Genomic DNA, 16465 nt, shown 5'->3' with positions numbered 1-16465 from the left:
TAGTGCAGTGCTGTCCAATACAGAAGGTGAGCTTCATCTGTAATTTTAAATGTTCTAATAGCCACATTAAAAACTAAAAAGAAACGTGAAATTAACTTGAAGAACAAACAGCATGTCCTTGAATAACAACATTTCATTCAGTAGCATTTTGTAATAACGATGAGGGAAAAATCTATTCCCAGCTGAGCCACTGTCTGTGTGGAGTTTGCACGTGGGCCCCGTGTTTGAGGGTTTCTCCAGGGACTCCAGTTTCCTCCCACATCCCAAAGATGTGCATGTTAGGTTGATTGAATGTCTGCCTTGCCCCAGTCTGAGTGAGTGTGGCTGTCTCTGAGTGTGCTCTGCTGTAGAAGGGCATCCTGTCCAGCGTGAGCTGCTTAGGGAGGCTCTGGACACCCTAAACCTGAATAAGTGGGTTAGAAGATCATTATCTTACTTGTTTTCATTCATCTTTCTTAAATACATATATAGCTCACATTTATTTCAATGTTTAGTATTGGAAATGTTTTGGGTCTTTATTTAGAAGTTTGGTGATATCTTTATGACCAGAAATATGCCATAGGAACTTAACTCTTGTTTATGTCAATTAGCCTATGGTAAAATTGGTTATATACATATACCATTTCACTTAACATCACAGTTTCCAAGAACCTACTGACAATAAGTGAGGATTTACTGTATTGTGTTTATCTAAGTATGTACAAAATGTTATTATTTCAACATGTGGCCCTAGCCACATTTCAGGTGCTCAATAGTAGGATGTGGCTAGTGACTACAATAATGGATTGAACAGTTCTAATGAATTCCAAGAGAATCAAGTTTAACTTTATCATATATACTAAAATTTCCCAATGAGGGTGATTTTGCTCCCCAGAGGACTTTTGGAAATGTCTAGGGATGTTTTTGGTTGTCACAGCTGAGAGCATTGCCACTAGCACCTGGTGAGCAGGGGCCAGAAATGCTGCTAGATGTCCTACATTGCACAGGACAGGCCCCCATGGTAAAGAATTATTGAGCCCAAAATGTCAGTAGTGTTGAAATTGAGAAACAGTGCTCTCAATGAAAGTTTCAACTAAAATGAATTTGTTTCCTAGACCTAAGTCTCAACGTCTCTGGAACAAAGTGACTCTTGTGTGTCAAGAAGGAGGGAGTTCTAGGGACTGGAGTCGCATCTGGAAGAACAGCCCATCTGACAGGACCACCCTCACCAGAGCTTCAGAACAGATGCAGAACCCAGAAAGGAGCAGTTCCTGATTTGCTCCACCAGAAGCAGTTCTTAATCACCCTACCCAGACAGAGCCACACTTGGTGATGTCACCATATCCAGAAGCCATCACAGACTGTGGGACCGTGGAAACTATGGACCAGCTTACAGAAGGTGGTAAGCTGGGGTTGAGAGGGATGGGTGACTATCAGGCTGCAAAGGTGAAGTCACAGCCAGAGCCAAGGTAATTCTGTCTTCTTCTAAATAGCCCTCCATTTTCTTCCTTCTTCCCTCTTTCCAGATTCTAAGCCATTCTCGTATCGTGTCCATCACATGTGGCATCTTGAGACGTACTGAAGCTTCCTTTACTTTGAACATATAGAATCACAGAATGATAGTATAGGAAGGGACTTCTATTTCCAACACTTGAAACCTTAAAAATATTGAACCTGAGATGTATGTCCCCTTGTCACCCAGAACAGAAGTAGGAGCAAAGCATAGAGTTATTCATTCTGTCACAGGTAAGTCATTGGAAGTGTTTTTATCAAAAGTCATTTTGATTAGATTTTTGGAGAGTGGGGGGAGGTAGAAGAAGGTAAAGGGGGGAAAGGGTGATGGAGAGAGACTTGACACAATGCACCATATAGATGATGTCTTATAGAATTGGACACCTGAAACCTATATAATTTTATTAACCCCAATAAATTCAATAAAAGTTTTAAAATATTTCAAGGAAAAAAAAAAGAACAGATTCAAGGGAAACAAGTAAATTTGACTCAAGAATTTTAGCCATCGGGTGAGAATAAGAAGGGAAACTTAGCTAGGAAAAAAGTATTTTTGAGAAATTGCAACAAACATTATTCTTTTCAGTTTTTTGTTGATTTTCTAAGTCAAGGTGTAAATAATAATAATATTAAATATAATTAATAATATTATTGGCCTGGTGGGTCGCTCAGTTGGTTACAGCATTGTCCCAGTAAACCAAGGTTGTGGGTTTGATCCCCGGTCAGGGCACATACAGGAATCAACCAATGAATGCATGAATAAGTGGAACAATAAATTGGTATTTCTTTCTCTCTCCCACCATTCCTCCACCTCTCCCCCTCCCTCCCTCCCTCTCTTTCTTTCTCTCCCTCTCTTTCTTTTTACCCCTGACTCTCAAAAGCAATAAAGTTTTAAAAATTAATATTATTAAATATATTAGTAATAATACTAATTCTCTGTTTTGATATTTTGTTAGTCAGAGGGGACAGACATTTTTTTAAATGAAAAGGAAAATAATTTATAATGACCCAATGAAAAACAGCAAGGTTACATCCACGTGATCATATCACGGATATATATACATACGTAGGGAGTGCTGTCTGTGGTGCTGCCTGCCCCTTCTCAAGGGTCAGTGGAACATTTTTCCATAGGGAGGCCTTTCCCCTAGCTGCTGTGATGAGATGTTTAGGCAAGTGAATACAGAAGCTCACCAGACCTCTCGTGATTCCGTTCCTCTTTTCCTACCCCCAGCTTACCCTTCGCAGTTCTCTACACTCTCCCAAGAGCAGCAAAAAATGAACACCCCTCAGGTGAGTTATTGACACCTTTTTTATAGTGGATTTTATGGGTGTGTCAGGAACTGTACACTGTCATGGAAAACTAGAAACAGGAAGGTACTGGCATTGTACATAGAAGATATAGGAAAGCAGCCGAACAGCACAGCAGAGTTGTGTAGACAGATGCAGGTCCTCAGCTGCTACAGATTTTACAAAGTGCAGATGCAAGTTTCTTCCTGCCTCTTCTCATAGGCAAGTCAGAGTCAGACTGTCTTAGGTTAATGATTGGTATTGGTGACAAGCTTAAACCAGACATTCCTCGTGGAATCTAAAATCGTCCAAGTCTGGAAATGGTGTCTTTGTTGACCTTCACATAGGTGATAGTGTAAATCTTTCTAATAACAGCCCTGAAATAAATGCAGGATATTGTCCCCACTTTTTTCTCAGTGGAAGTTGAGGACACACTGCCAGCGCAGGGCTTTTGTTAATACCATGGTTCAGGTAATTAAAACAGAAGTTGGGATAGATATTTTCCTGGTCATCCTGCTAAATTCAAGAATACTACTTAGCCTGACCTGTGGTGGCGCAGTGGATAAAGCGTCGACCTGGAACACTGAGGTTGCCGGTTCAAAACCCTGGGCTTGCCTGGTCAAGGCACATATGGGAGTTGATGCTTCCTGCTCCTCCCCCTTCTCTCTCTTTCTCTCTCCCCTCTCTCTAAAAATCAATAAATGAAATATTAAAAAAAAAAAGAAGAAGAATACTTAGACTAACTGGAGGTCAGCATGAATGACCTGTATATTCATGTCCTTAAAACATCTCTCCACAAGCCTGACCAGGCGGTGGCACAGTGGACAGAGCGTCGGACTGGAGGCGGTGGACCCAGGTTCGAAACCCAAGGTCACCGGCTTGAGAGTGTGGCTCATCTGGTTTGAGCAAGGCTCACCAGCTTGAGCCCAAGGTTGCTGGCTTAAGCAGGGGGTCACTCATTCTGCTGTAGCCCCCCAGTCAAGGCAGATATGAGAGCAATCAATGAACAACTAAGTTACTGCAACGAAGAATTGATGCTTCTCATCTCTCCCTTCCTGTCTGTTTGTCCTATCTGTCCCTCTCTCTGTCTCTCTCTGTCTCTATCACAAAAATAAAATAAAATAAACTGGCTGCCTAACTATGCCCAAATATATAAAAATCTCTCCACAAGTATTTCTCACGTACCTGTCATAGACAAGTTGTTCAGAGACAGTGTGTACAGTCTGTTCTGTGGCAAATGTCACCGCACTTTCCATTCCCACTTCAGCCCACTGCACGAGGCCTTGCTGTCTCTCAGACACCTGTGGCCTGCATTCAGCAGTGACCTCAGTACAGTCAATCCAGTGGGTCCTGCCTGGTCCTTACCTGCCTGGACCTGTGTGCAGTGCCTGACTCTGCCTCATCCCACCCCTCTGGAAGTACTCTTGTGTTAGAGTCTGTGACACCCTCCTCCGCTGCTGTCCTGCCTCTGGTTTCTTTCACGGAGTCCGCATCCTCTCTTGCCCTTTGACATGTCTCATCCACAGGTTTCCATTCCTTCTCGATGTTCTTCTAACTAGTCTTGACTCATTTCTTTCCCTCTCTGGTATTAACAGTGACCTATTTGCTAGTTCTCCCAAATGTGATCTGCAGCCGACCCTGACCAGTAGCACTTTCTGCGATGATGGAAATGAGCTCTCTCTGCACTGTCCAGAGGGCTGGCCACCAGCCACAATGTACCTGTTTAAACAAGCCACTTGAAATGTGGCTTGTTTGACTGACGAACGGAATTTTTACGTTTATATTGTCACATGTGGCTAGTGGCTACTGTACTGGACATAGCTGATTCAACAACTCTCTGTAGGTGTCTGCTGCTCAACTGATGCAAAGTAAAAGCCAACATTAAAGCCCTTCCCAAATGAATCCTCCCCATCTTTCCCTGTTCCTTGATAAGCCCTCTTCAGCCAGACACCCAGACACGAAAGTGGGATGCATCCCTCCTTGGCTCTCTTTGTTCCCACTCTCTCTCTCTCAACTCCTGCTGCACCTGGTCAGTAATCATGTTTTGCTACTTTTCCTATTTGGGTCATTCAAAGATAACAATTTTATATGGTTCGACCTAATATATTTTAAATGCATTTCTCTACTTTATTCCTCCTACTGCTACCTTATGGTCTCTCAACTGAACTGTTGGCATAGCTTCTTTACTAATCTGTGCACCTCTTTCTTTGCTTCCTTAAGCACATCCTTCACAGGTTGCTCACCTCCACGCTCATGAAGTAAAGTCTCGTCTGCGTGAATCACCCCAGTGGCTCCTCACCCTGTACAATAAGATTCACAGGTTCTCAAGATGACCAGTTCAGGCTTTGGAGGCATTGCCCCTTACCTTTTCTTTTTACTTTATTGCTGCTCTGACTTTTTTTGACATTTATTTATTGAACAACCAACATGTTCCGGGGAATTGACATGGGCTAAAATTACAGCTTAAACAACACAGATACTTTTTTTTTTTTTTTGTATTTTCTCTGAAGCTGGAAACGGGGAGAGATAGTCAGACAGACTCCCGCATGCGCCCGACCGGGATCCACCTGGCACGCCCACCAGGGGCGACGCTCTGCCCACCAGGGGGCGATGCTCTACCCCTCTGGGGCATCGCTCTGCCGCGACCAGAGCCACTCCAGCGCCTGGGGCAGAGGCCAAGGAGCCATCCCCAGCGCCTGGGCCATCTTTGCTCCAATGGAGCCTTGGCTGCAGGAGGGGAAGAGAGATACAGAGAGGAAGGGGGGGGGGTGGAGAAGCAAATGGGTGCTTCTCCTATGTGCCGAGGCCAGGAATCGAACCCAGGTCCCCCCGCACACCAGGCCGACACTCTACCGCTGAGCCAACCGGCCAGGGCCTACACAGATACTTTTATTTTAAATAGTGTTCATGATCTAGTGGGAAAGAATGACATTAAAAAATTCAGTATGGCCTGACCTGTGGTGGTGCAGTGAATAAAGCATTGACTTGGAATGCTGAGGTCACTGGTTCAAAACCCTGGGCTTTCCTGTCAAGGCACATACGGGAAGCAACTACAAGTTGATGCTTTCTGCTCCTTCCCCCCTAACTCTCTCTAAAATCAATAAATAATATGTATATTTTTAAATTCAGTATGTCACTATTCTAATGCAAAACCAAGCCTCATTTGGCTTCTTTTTTCCCCCCATTTAGCTTCTTAAACACATCCTACCCTTCTTGACTCTGCCTCCTAATATGTTCTCATTATCTTCTCCAGATTGACCTTTAATTTTATTTATTTATTTATTTATTTTTTACAGAGACAGAAAGTGAGTCAGAGAGAGGGATAAACAGGGACAGACAGACAGGAACGGAGAGAGACGAGAAGCATCAATCATCAGTTTTTCATTGCATGTTGCAACACCTTAGTTGTTCATTGACTGCTCTCACATGTGCCCTGACCGTGGGCCTTCAGCAGACCGAGCAACCCCCTGTTGGACCCAGCGACCTTGGGCTCAAGCTGGTAGGCCTCCGCTCAAACCAGATGAGCCCGCGCTCAAGCTGGAGATCTCGGGGTCTCAAACCTGGGTCCTCTGCATCCCAGTCTGACGCTCCATCCACTACGTCACCGCCTGGTCAGGCCAGATTGACCTTTAGAACCATACCCTTATTGTGTTCATCTGTAACAATGGACTGAACTGTGTCCCCCTCCACTGAGTTCACATGCTGGAGCCCTAACCTCTGATATTGTACTTGCATATAGGGCTTTAGGAGGTTATTAAGGTTAAATGAGGTCCTAAGGCACTAGGCAAAAGCCATGTGAGGGCGCAGTGAGAAGGTGACCATCTGTAACCCAGAAGAAAGCCTCCCCAGAATACAGCCGTGCTGATGCCTGACGTGGACCTCAGCCTCTACAACTGTAAGGAAACAGATCTGTGGGTTAAGCGGCCCCGTCCAGTAGTTGGTTGTGGCAGCCATGCGGCTAGGGCATCTGGCTCCTTACTTTTTTTTTTTTTAATTTAATTTTTAATTGTGGTAAAATATAGATATCATAAACTTTACCATCTTAGCCATTTTTTATGTACAGTTCAGTAGTATTAAGTACATTCATACTGTTGTATAATCAGTCCCCAGAACTGTTTTCATCTTGTAAAAACTAAGGATCTAGACCCATTAAATAGCAACTCCGCATTCCTGCCTCCCTTCAGCCCCTGCCAAACACCATTCTACTTTCTATCTATGAATTTCACTACTCATGTAAGTAGAATCATATAGTGTTTGTTTTCTTGTGACTGGCTTATTTCTCAAAGTTCATCCATGTTGTAGCATGTATCAAAATATACTTTCTTTTTAAGGCTAAATAATATTGTATTGTGTATATACAGCACATTATACAGTATTTATCCATTCATCCAGTGACGGACATCTTGGTTGATTCCACCTTTTGACTATTATAAATAATACTGCTATAGACATAGGGATACAAGTGTCTCTTCGAGACCTGCCTTTCATTCTTGTGGATATATACCCAGAAGTAGATTTTTTGATTCTGTTGCTTTATAGTTAAGTTTTGAAATCAGGAAGTGCAAGTCCTTAAAGGTCGGTATCTGTGTTTTCTTCAATGGTAGTACTTTGTTCGTCATGGTTGAAAGATTTTTCCCTACTCCAGAATCATGAAGATATGCTCCTAGGGTCTTAGTAGATGCTTGATATAGTGAAACTTGATCACCTTGAAATTGCTGTAGTGTACGATATGGATATCAAGTTACTCTAGTACTATTTGTTGAAAAGACCGTCCTCTGTCCACTGACTTGCAGCAGAGCAGGGCCTCTGCTAGTAAATCTAGTAACTGCGCTTATGTGTGTGTGTGTGTGTGTGTGTGTGTCCATAACTACACTGCATTGTTTCTTTGATCTAATTATTTATCTTTTTGCTAGTATTTCACTGTCATAATTGCTGTTGCAGTACAGTAAGTCATGAAATATGGTAGTGTGAAGCCTTGAAGTTTTACTTCTTCAGAAAATCTTTTGGCTAATTTTGGTCCTTTGTGTTTTCATAGAAATATTGTCAGTTTCCACAAAAAATCCAGCTGGGTAATTTTTCAGATTAGAGGTGAAGTCTTTGACATATTTCATTAAATTTATTCCTATGTATTTGTTCTATTTTGATATTTTCTAGTTGTTTATTGTTAGTTTATTAAAATCCAATGTATTTTTTAATGTAGGAATAACTTGGAGATATTGAGGGTTTGGTTCTAGACCACTGTAATAAAGCAAATATCACAATAAAGTGAGTCACATGAATTTTTTGGTTTTCTGATACATATAATTGTTATGTTTACATGAAACTAGAGTCTATAAAGAATGCAATAGCATTATGTAAAAAAAAAAGTGTACATAGCTTAATTGAAAAATAGTTTATTGCTAAAAAGTGCTAACCATTATCTGAGCCTTCAGCAAATGGTAATCTTTTTGCTATTGGAAGGTGTTACTTTCAATCTGTAAAAAACAAAATAGCTGATGCCTAATCATTTATTTTAATAGCTTATTTGTAAGTTCTTTTTTATTGTAAATATGCACAATCAGGTCTTTTGCAAATAAAGACAATATTACTTCTCCTTTTCCAATATTTATGTCTTTAATTTCTTTTTAAGCTTTATTCTTGTACTTCCAGAACAATGTTGAATACAAGTTACAATAACAGAAATCTTTTCTTATACCTCACCTATGGGAGAAAGTATTCAGTATTTCATCATTGAGCTATTAAAATAAATGATTAGACATGAACTAATACAGGCATACCTCTTTTTATTGCACTTCCCAGATACTGTTATGTTTTGTTTTGTTTTTTGAGAGAGGGACAGACAGGCAGACAGGGACAGACAGAGAGAGAGATGAGAAGCATCAATCATTAGTTTTTCGTTGCGCATTGTAACACCTTAGTTGTTCATTGATTGCTTTCTCATATGTGCCTTGACCGTGGGCCTTCAGCAGACCGAGTAACTCCCTTGCTCAAGCCAGCAACCTTGGGTCCAAGCTGGTGAGCTTTTGCTCAAACCAGATGAGCCCGCGCTCAAGCTGGAGACCTCGAGGTCTCGAACCTGGGTCCTCTGCATCCTAGTCCGATGCTCTATCCACTGTGCCACCGCCTGGTCAGGCTATGTTGGCCAGGTTTTGGCATCAGTGTCATGCTCTTCTCATAAAATGGTTCTCTGTTTTCTTTTTTATGGAGGAGTTTAAAATTGCTGTTATTTTTTCTTAAATGTTTAGAAAACATGCCAGTAAAGCCTTGGGGTTTCTTTGTGGCTGGTTTTTAATTATGAATTCAATTTCTGTAATAGACTTAAAAATATGAAAATGCCTAGTTTTCTGGTGTCCTTTTTTCCCATTTTCCAAGTGAGAGGAGGGGAGATAGGGAGACAGACTCTGGATGAGCTCTGACTGAGATCTACCCGGCAACCCCCGTCTAGAGCCGTGCTCACACCGAGTTAGTTTTAGCATCTGAAGCTCCACAGAGCCATCCTCAGTGCCCAGACCAATGCAGTTGAACCAATTGAGCCATGACTGAGAGAGGGGGAGAGAGAGAAAGAGAGAGAGAAAGAGAGGAGGGGGAGGGGTAGAGAAGCAGATGGTCACTTCTCCTGTGTGCCCTGACCAGGAATCAAACCCAAGACATCCACATGCCAGGCCAATGCTCTACCTCTGAGCCAACCAGGCAGGGCCTCTGGTGTCCTTTTTAAAACAACTTTATGAAAATACAAATCACAAACATTACAAGTCATACATTTAAAATAGGCCGTTGTTTTTAGTATATTCACTATTGTGCAATCATCACCGTCAGTTTCTATGAACTTTTATTTATGTACAGTCACTTCTCATTGTTCTTAGTAGTTACATTCTGAGTTACCATGAACACTGAATACACAAATACTGAATCCTTGCTCCTAGAGAAAATGTAGGATTAGGTTCTTGAGATCGTCTGGTAACAACATTTGGGACAACCCATCAGGACATAATCTTGTTTTTGTTTTAAAACAACCTTATTTGATATTATTGTTGACTCATGATCTAACAGCCAACAGCATCATAATTAATGCCTAAACAACGCTTATCAAACACCCTTGCTTTCTCCATAAGACATACCACAACCTTCTTGTACTCAGGAACATTAGACACCACTTCTGCATTACACAGGGAAACCATTTTTAAAAGTGATATCACAAGAAAAAGCAGAAAATGCAAAATATGTACTAAATAGACAGCCAAAAAGACATTTGTTTATATTTTTTGCTTTAAAAATCTAAGCAACAAAAGCTTTACTAATGTGCTTATTGATTATACATGTATAGAACTCAAAAATATATACAAATTAAGTTATAAACACTTCTACTAGTTAACTCCAAAGTATAAAATTAAATACAAAATAGGCATACTTATTTTCACTTGTTCTTTTAGGCTCTTTACAGTAAACATATAGAACTGTTTTCATAGGTATTTTTCTACATCACAGAATTCTGAACCCTTCAGATTGAACGGACATGTACTGTTGCAGGCCTCAGTGTCATTCAAGGACGTGACTGTTGAGTTCACCCAGGAGGAGTGGCAGCAGATGGGTCCTACACAGAGGATCCTGTACAGAGATGTGACGCTGGAGAACTACAACAACCTGGTCTCAGTGGGTGAGCACATAAGCATAACTTAGTTTTGCAACGCAACATAGGAGGCGTGTCTTTTTTATGCACTAGTACACGTGGATACTTTACTTAGATTTTCATGTCATTTAGGCTTTTAATTCAGGAGTATAAAGTAACTAAGCCTTGTTCAGGAATGTATTGTCAACTCCCAGTAATAAATTTAAATGAGGACCTTCCTGAAGCTGTATCTTTTAATACTTTTGGAGACCAAAATGATTATCATGTGTCCTAAGTACTCCATTGTTCCCTATATATAGGGAACTGCATTTTCAAACCAGAGGTCATCTTCAAGTTGGAGCAAGGAGAAGAGCCTTGGTTCTCAGAGGAAGAATTCTTGAACCAGAACCAGCACGGTGAGTCACTGGCACTGGCAGGCAGAATTCTGTGGGAGTGGTTAGCCTCCAGAAGATCAGGTTAGCAGTGAACACCTATATCTTTCAAGACTTTTCTTAAAAGGGCACAAAAAGCACCAATCAAAAGGAACTGATTAACGAACTTGAGTAAATTAAAATTGAGAACTTTGTTCATCAAAGATACCATTAAGCTCTGGCCAGTTGGCTGAGTGGTAGAGCATCGGCCTGGCGTGCAGGAGTCCTGGGTTTGATTCCCAGCCAGGGCACACAGGAGAAGTGCCCATCTGCTTCTCCACCCCTCCCCCTCTCTTTCCTCTCTGTCTCTCTCTTCCCCTCTCACAGCCAAGACTCCATTGGAGCAAAGATGGCCCGGGCGCTGAGGATGGCTCCGTGGCCTCTGCCTCATGCACTAGAATGGCTCTGGTTGCAACAGAGCAACGCCCCACATGGGCAGAGCATCGCCCCCTGGTGGGCATACCGGGAGTCTGACTGCCTCCCCATTTCCAACTTCAGAAAAATACAAAAAAAAAAAATAAGATACCATTAAAAGGATGAAAGGGCAAGCCAGAGTAACAGAATGTATATACAGTTCAAGTAACCCAAGAATGGTAAGCATCCTGAACATGTAAGAACTTCTGCAAGTCCATATAGGAAAAGGTAGCAACCCAATTGAAAAACAGACTAAGGATTTAGATAGGAACTTTGAAATGACCATTAAATCTCTGAAAATATGTTCAATATTAGTAGTTTTCACCAAGTGCAAAAATATAAAAGGTAAGATGTAGGTTATGCAGAGATTAGCACCTGGTAACACCAGGCCTGCCGAGGATGTGGGCTATTGAAGGTCCTCCTTCACTGATGGAAAATGTAGGCTGGTGAAACCACTGTGGAATTAGGAGGATGCTGTCAAATCAAGTGGAAGTTTTATATACCTTGTCACCAAGCACTCCCTTTTCTAACTGTATCCCCAAAGAAAGGCATGACTGTATTCTCTAGGAAGAATAAAAAAATATTTATGGCAATAGTGTTTGTTTTTGCCAAAACTTGGGCTCATCAGCAATAGAATAAAGAAATAGTTGTATTCCTAAGGGAGAAGTATAAAGCTACATAAAATCTGATATAGTGGTTATAAGCATAATACTAAGTGAAAGAAACCTCAGAATATAAATATGTGTGTATGAATACACATATGTGCGAGAAAAAGGCAAAACTTGGTTACATTTTTAGAAAGTCATATGTGCTAAAACTACAAGGAAAATAAAGGAAACTGTTACATAAACTTTCTCGAAGAGTGGTGAACTCACAAGCAAGAAGAAATTGTAACCAGGAAGGGTCAAATCAGGATTTTTGCGGAGCCATTTGTGTTCTGCTTTTTTCTGTGAGTGGTTCCTAATTCTGTGAGTGTTCACTGTATACTGTTATATTGTACATGTAAGTCTGATGAAGATACAAATTGTTTCATGCTTAACAGAGAGTTAAGAGACAAGCCAAAAGTGATGATATTTGCAAGTTATATAATCCATAAAGATGGGCATCCAGAATACATAGAGAGTTTAGACCTTTTTTTAAAAAAATATTTTATTTATTGATTTTTAGAGAGAGGGGGAGAGAGAGAGAGAGAGAGAAAAGGGGGAAGAGCAGGAAGCATCAACTCCCATATGTGCCTTGACCAGGCAAGTCCAAGGTTTCGAACCGGCAACCTCAGTGTTCCAGGTCGACGCTTTATCCCACTGTGCCACCACAGGTCAGGCCTGGACCTTTTTTTTTTTTTTTTTTTTTTTTCCATTTTTCTGAAGCTGGAAACAGGGAGAGACAGTCAGACAGACTCCCGCATGCGCCCGACCGGGATCTACCCGGCACGCCCACCAGGGGCGAAGCTCTGCCCACCAGGGGGCGATGCTCTGCCCATCCTGGGGGTCGCCATGTTGTGACCAGAGCCACTCCAGCGCCTGAGGCAGAGGCCACAGAGCCAACCCCAGCGCCCGGGCCATCTTTGCTCCAATGGAGCCTTGGCTGCTGGAGGGGAAGAGAGAGACAGAGAGGAAAGCGTGGCGGAGGGGTGGAGAGGCAAATGGGCGCCTCTCCTGTGTGCCCTGGCCGGGAATTGAACCCGGGTCCTCCGCATGCTAGGCCGACGCTCTACCGTTGAGCCAACCGGCCAGGGCCAAAATGTGGAAATTTAGTATGAGGTAGGTGATCAGGGTCACTTACTGTTCTATTTTGATAGGTAGACTAAATCAAAGGTACCAGTGAATGTAAGTTAGCTGCAAAAATGGATTTTCCTTGCATCAGTTTTACACTTGTTTGGATTACTGTACAGCCTCACAGCTATAAGGTAGGTTAAATCCTGAGCTATAAACTTCATTTAATCATGAGGCAGTTAGTGCTATCAATTTAACTTGACTTTGAAAGATTGAATGGCAATAAGGGATGATTTCAAATTGGTAGTATGTAGACCCTTGAGTAGTCTATCAGTATAGCCTAGATAATGTCAGAGCTATACTGTAATTTATTTCCTAAACCATACCCTTCCCTTATTGACCTAGCCCATCAATGCTCATTATCTCCTAATTCACTCTACTTAACTCTATAATCCTTGTTGTATTCCTCCCATTATCTGGTTTTCCTGCTCCCTAAAATAACAAAGTGTAATTTATATTTTCCTCTTTTTTTTCCCTTTTCCATTCAGGTAGGAAAATCCAATCTATCATAATCCAATACAGATATGTAGTTATTACCAGTTTCCCTCTCATTTTCACTATATCAGGGGTCAGGAATCTATGGCTCGTGAGCCAGATGTGGCTCTTTTGATGGCTGCATCTGGCTCGCAGACAAATCTTTAATAAAAAAATAACATTAAAAATATAAAACATTCTCATGTATTACAATCCATTCATTTCCTGCCGCTCATGTTCATGGTTGCAAGTGGCTGGAGCCAATCACAGCTGCCCTCCGGGACAACACCAAATTTTTAGTGGATAATGCATAACGTACACGGGTCGTTGTATGGCTCTCACGGAATTACATTTTAAAATATGTGGTATTCATGGCTCTCTCAGCCAAAAAGGTTCCCAACCCCTGCACTATATCAACGTTTTTTAAAATACAGTGAATATACATATATATACACACATGCACATGCAAACTATTTAATCTTATGAGATATATGTCTATAAACCCAACTCATCAAAAATGTAGTTTCCTAAGCTGTTTTCAATTTTTCCCAGTTTTAGAACATTATAAAGATTATGACCTCATCAAGAGGAACAAGAAAATCAAAGACAAACTCTTGCAACAAGTCACATTGGTTACTGATAAAGCTTTGATTAGCGAGGAAGAGGAAGTTTTAGGAAAACCATTTAATCTGCACGTAGCTCCTGTTTCTTCAACAAAAGTGGCCTGCAAATATGACTCATGGGGAGTGAATTTGCAAAATATTTCTCAATTTAACATTAATAGAACCTGTTCAACAGAAGAAACAGGTTGCTGTCATGTCTGTGAACATTTGCCTTTCAAAGTCAACTTTGAGAGAACTTACACTGGAGAGAAATTTTATGAACATAATAAAAATAGGAAAGCCCTCAGTTATAAGGGAAATCTTCCTGAGAAAGTCTTCCCTGAAAATCAAACTTTGGAGCAAGCTTTTGAATATAAAGGAACTAAAAAATTCTATGATGCAGCTGCCTGTGTTACAGATAAGAGTGCTCACACAGAGGGAAAATCCTGTAAAGACAATGAACTTAGGAAAAACTGTGACAAGATAAATCTCTCTGACCACAAAATAACTGGGCCAGGAGAGAAACTCTGTCACGTTAAGCAGTGTGGGGAATCCTGTGAGAAGCCAGCTGTCAAGGACTACAATAACTTTCACATGGCCATTAAACACTATGAATGCAGTGCCCGTGGCAGTAGTTTCAACAGGAAGTCACATCTCACTCAGTGTCAGAGAATTGCCACCGAAGAGAATGCCCTGGCATGTCATGACAAAACACAAACTGGGAATAAATCCTTTGAATATCATGAAAATAGGAAATCCTACCAGATGTCAATTCACAAAGTACGCCAGAGAGCTCACTCTGGGGTAAAACCCTACAAATGTAACGAATGTATAAAATCCTTCTATCAAAAAGGACATCTCATTCAACATCAGAGAACCCACACAGGAGAGAAACCATTTGAATGTAATGAATGTGGAAAAACTTTCTCCCAGAAGTCGCATCTCAGTACACATCAGAGGATTCACAAAGCAGAGAAACCCTATAAGTGTAATGAATGTGGGAAAACATTTGTCCAGAAGTCAACCCTCAGGGGACATCAGAGAATTCATACAGGAGAGAAGCCCTATGAATGTAGTGAATGTGGGAAAACTTTTGTTCAGAAGTCCACCCTCAGAGACCATCATAGAGTTCACACAGGGGAGAAATCATTTCAGTGTAATGAATGCGGGAAAACTTTTGGCCAGAAATCAAACCTCCGAATACATCAGAGAATTCACGGTGGTGAGAAAACCTATCAATGTAATGAATGTGAAAAATCCTTCTGGCGAAAAGACCATCTCATTCAACATCAGAAAACACACACAGGCGAGAAACCATTTAAATGTAATGACTGTGAGAAAACTTTTGCTCGGACATCAACCCTCCGAGTTCATCAGAGAATTCACACTGGGGAGAAACCATTTAAATGTAATGAATGTGGGAAAAACTTTGTCCGGAAGGCAATCCTTAGTGATCATCAGAGAATTCATACAGGGGAGAAACCCTTTCAATGTAACAAATGTGGGAAAACTTTTGGCCAGAAATCGAACCTCAGACTACATCAGAGAACTCACAGTGGGGAGAAATCTTACAAATATAGTGAATATGAAAAATTTTATAAGAAGTCAACCCTAAGTGTATGCCAGAGAATCCAGGGAGGGAGAAAACCCTACTGATATGGAAAATCCTTCTGGCTAAAAGACCAACCTGTTTGGATTTGCTGTTAAGTACAGGATCATCTACCCACCAGATGGAATCAATTCACCCAAGTGGCCTGAGTTTATTGGAAGGCCAGGTAACAAAGTTATGCTGTGTTACCATGGTCTGTGCTGTGCTCATGACTGCTGTCCTCCCTGCCTGGCTCCTTTCTAGGACATGGACTTTTATTCCAACACATGGATGCTTCATCTAAAGTCTCCTTGAGAGCAGGGATTTTTATGTTTTGTTCATAATATATCCCAAGTGTATGAAAAAGTTCCTCTACATACTGAGCACTCAGAAATATATTTTTTTAAGAATTTATTGATTGATTTTATAGAAAGGAGTGGGGTAACTTACAGTTGCTTCCTTTTAGTTGTTCACTGCTTGCTTATTGTATGTGCCTTGACTGGGCAAGCCCAGGGTTTTGAACCAGTGACCTCCGCATTCCAGGTCAATGGTCCATCCACTGCACCACGACAGCCTAGGCTCAGAAACATTTCTTGAAGACAGAATTATCAAAGTGCAATCTGAACATTTTTTTCCTTTTAATGCTACAAATTTTCTTTTGAGATTATTTATCTTATATAGTTAAGGAAAATTATTGCTGTAAGCTCCCACTCAAAGACTTCTGTTTTGTATATTTTCTAAAATTGCTAAAAGAAACTTAACATGTTTTTACTATTCAGATGTGTACACTAATTTGTCAGACT

At 41.1% G+C, this 16465-nt stretch overlaps 1 protein-coding gene and 1 long non-coding RNA gene across 2 annotated transcripts in view; both read left to right on the top strand.

Annotated features, from left to right (window-relative positions):
* The window catches only part of ZNF782 (zinc finger protein 782), a 53186-nt gene extending 36721 nt beyond the window's left edge, over positions 1-16465 (top strand). Inside the window, 1 exon segment of the mRNA XM_066257415.1 lies at positions 14856-16465. Coding sequence (XP_066113512.1) covers positions 14856-15730 — 875 coding nt within the window. The 3' untranslated portion in view covers positions 15731-16465.
* On the top strand, positions 1324-7234 carry LOC136324482 (uncharacterized). Its single transcript, XR_010729100.1, has 3 exons — positions 1324-1381; positions 2720-2778; positions 6072-7234. It is a non-coding gene; the product is annotated as an uncharacterized lncRNA (long non-coding RNA).

The sequence above is a fragment of the Saccopteryx bilineata genome, chromosome 2, assembly GCF_036850765.1.
Source record: "Saccopteryx bilineata isolate mSacBil1 chromosome 2, mSacBil1_pri_phased_curated, whole genome shotgun sequence".
Lineage (NCBI taxonomy): Eukaryota > Metazoa > Chordata > Mammalia > Chiroptera > Emballonuridae > Saccopteryx > Saccopteryx bilineata.
This window is presented reverse-complemented; position numbering and strand designations above follow the sequence as displayed.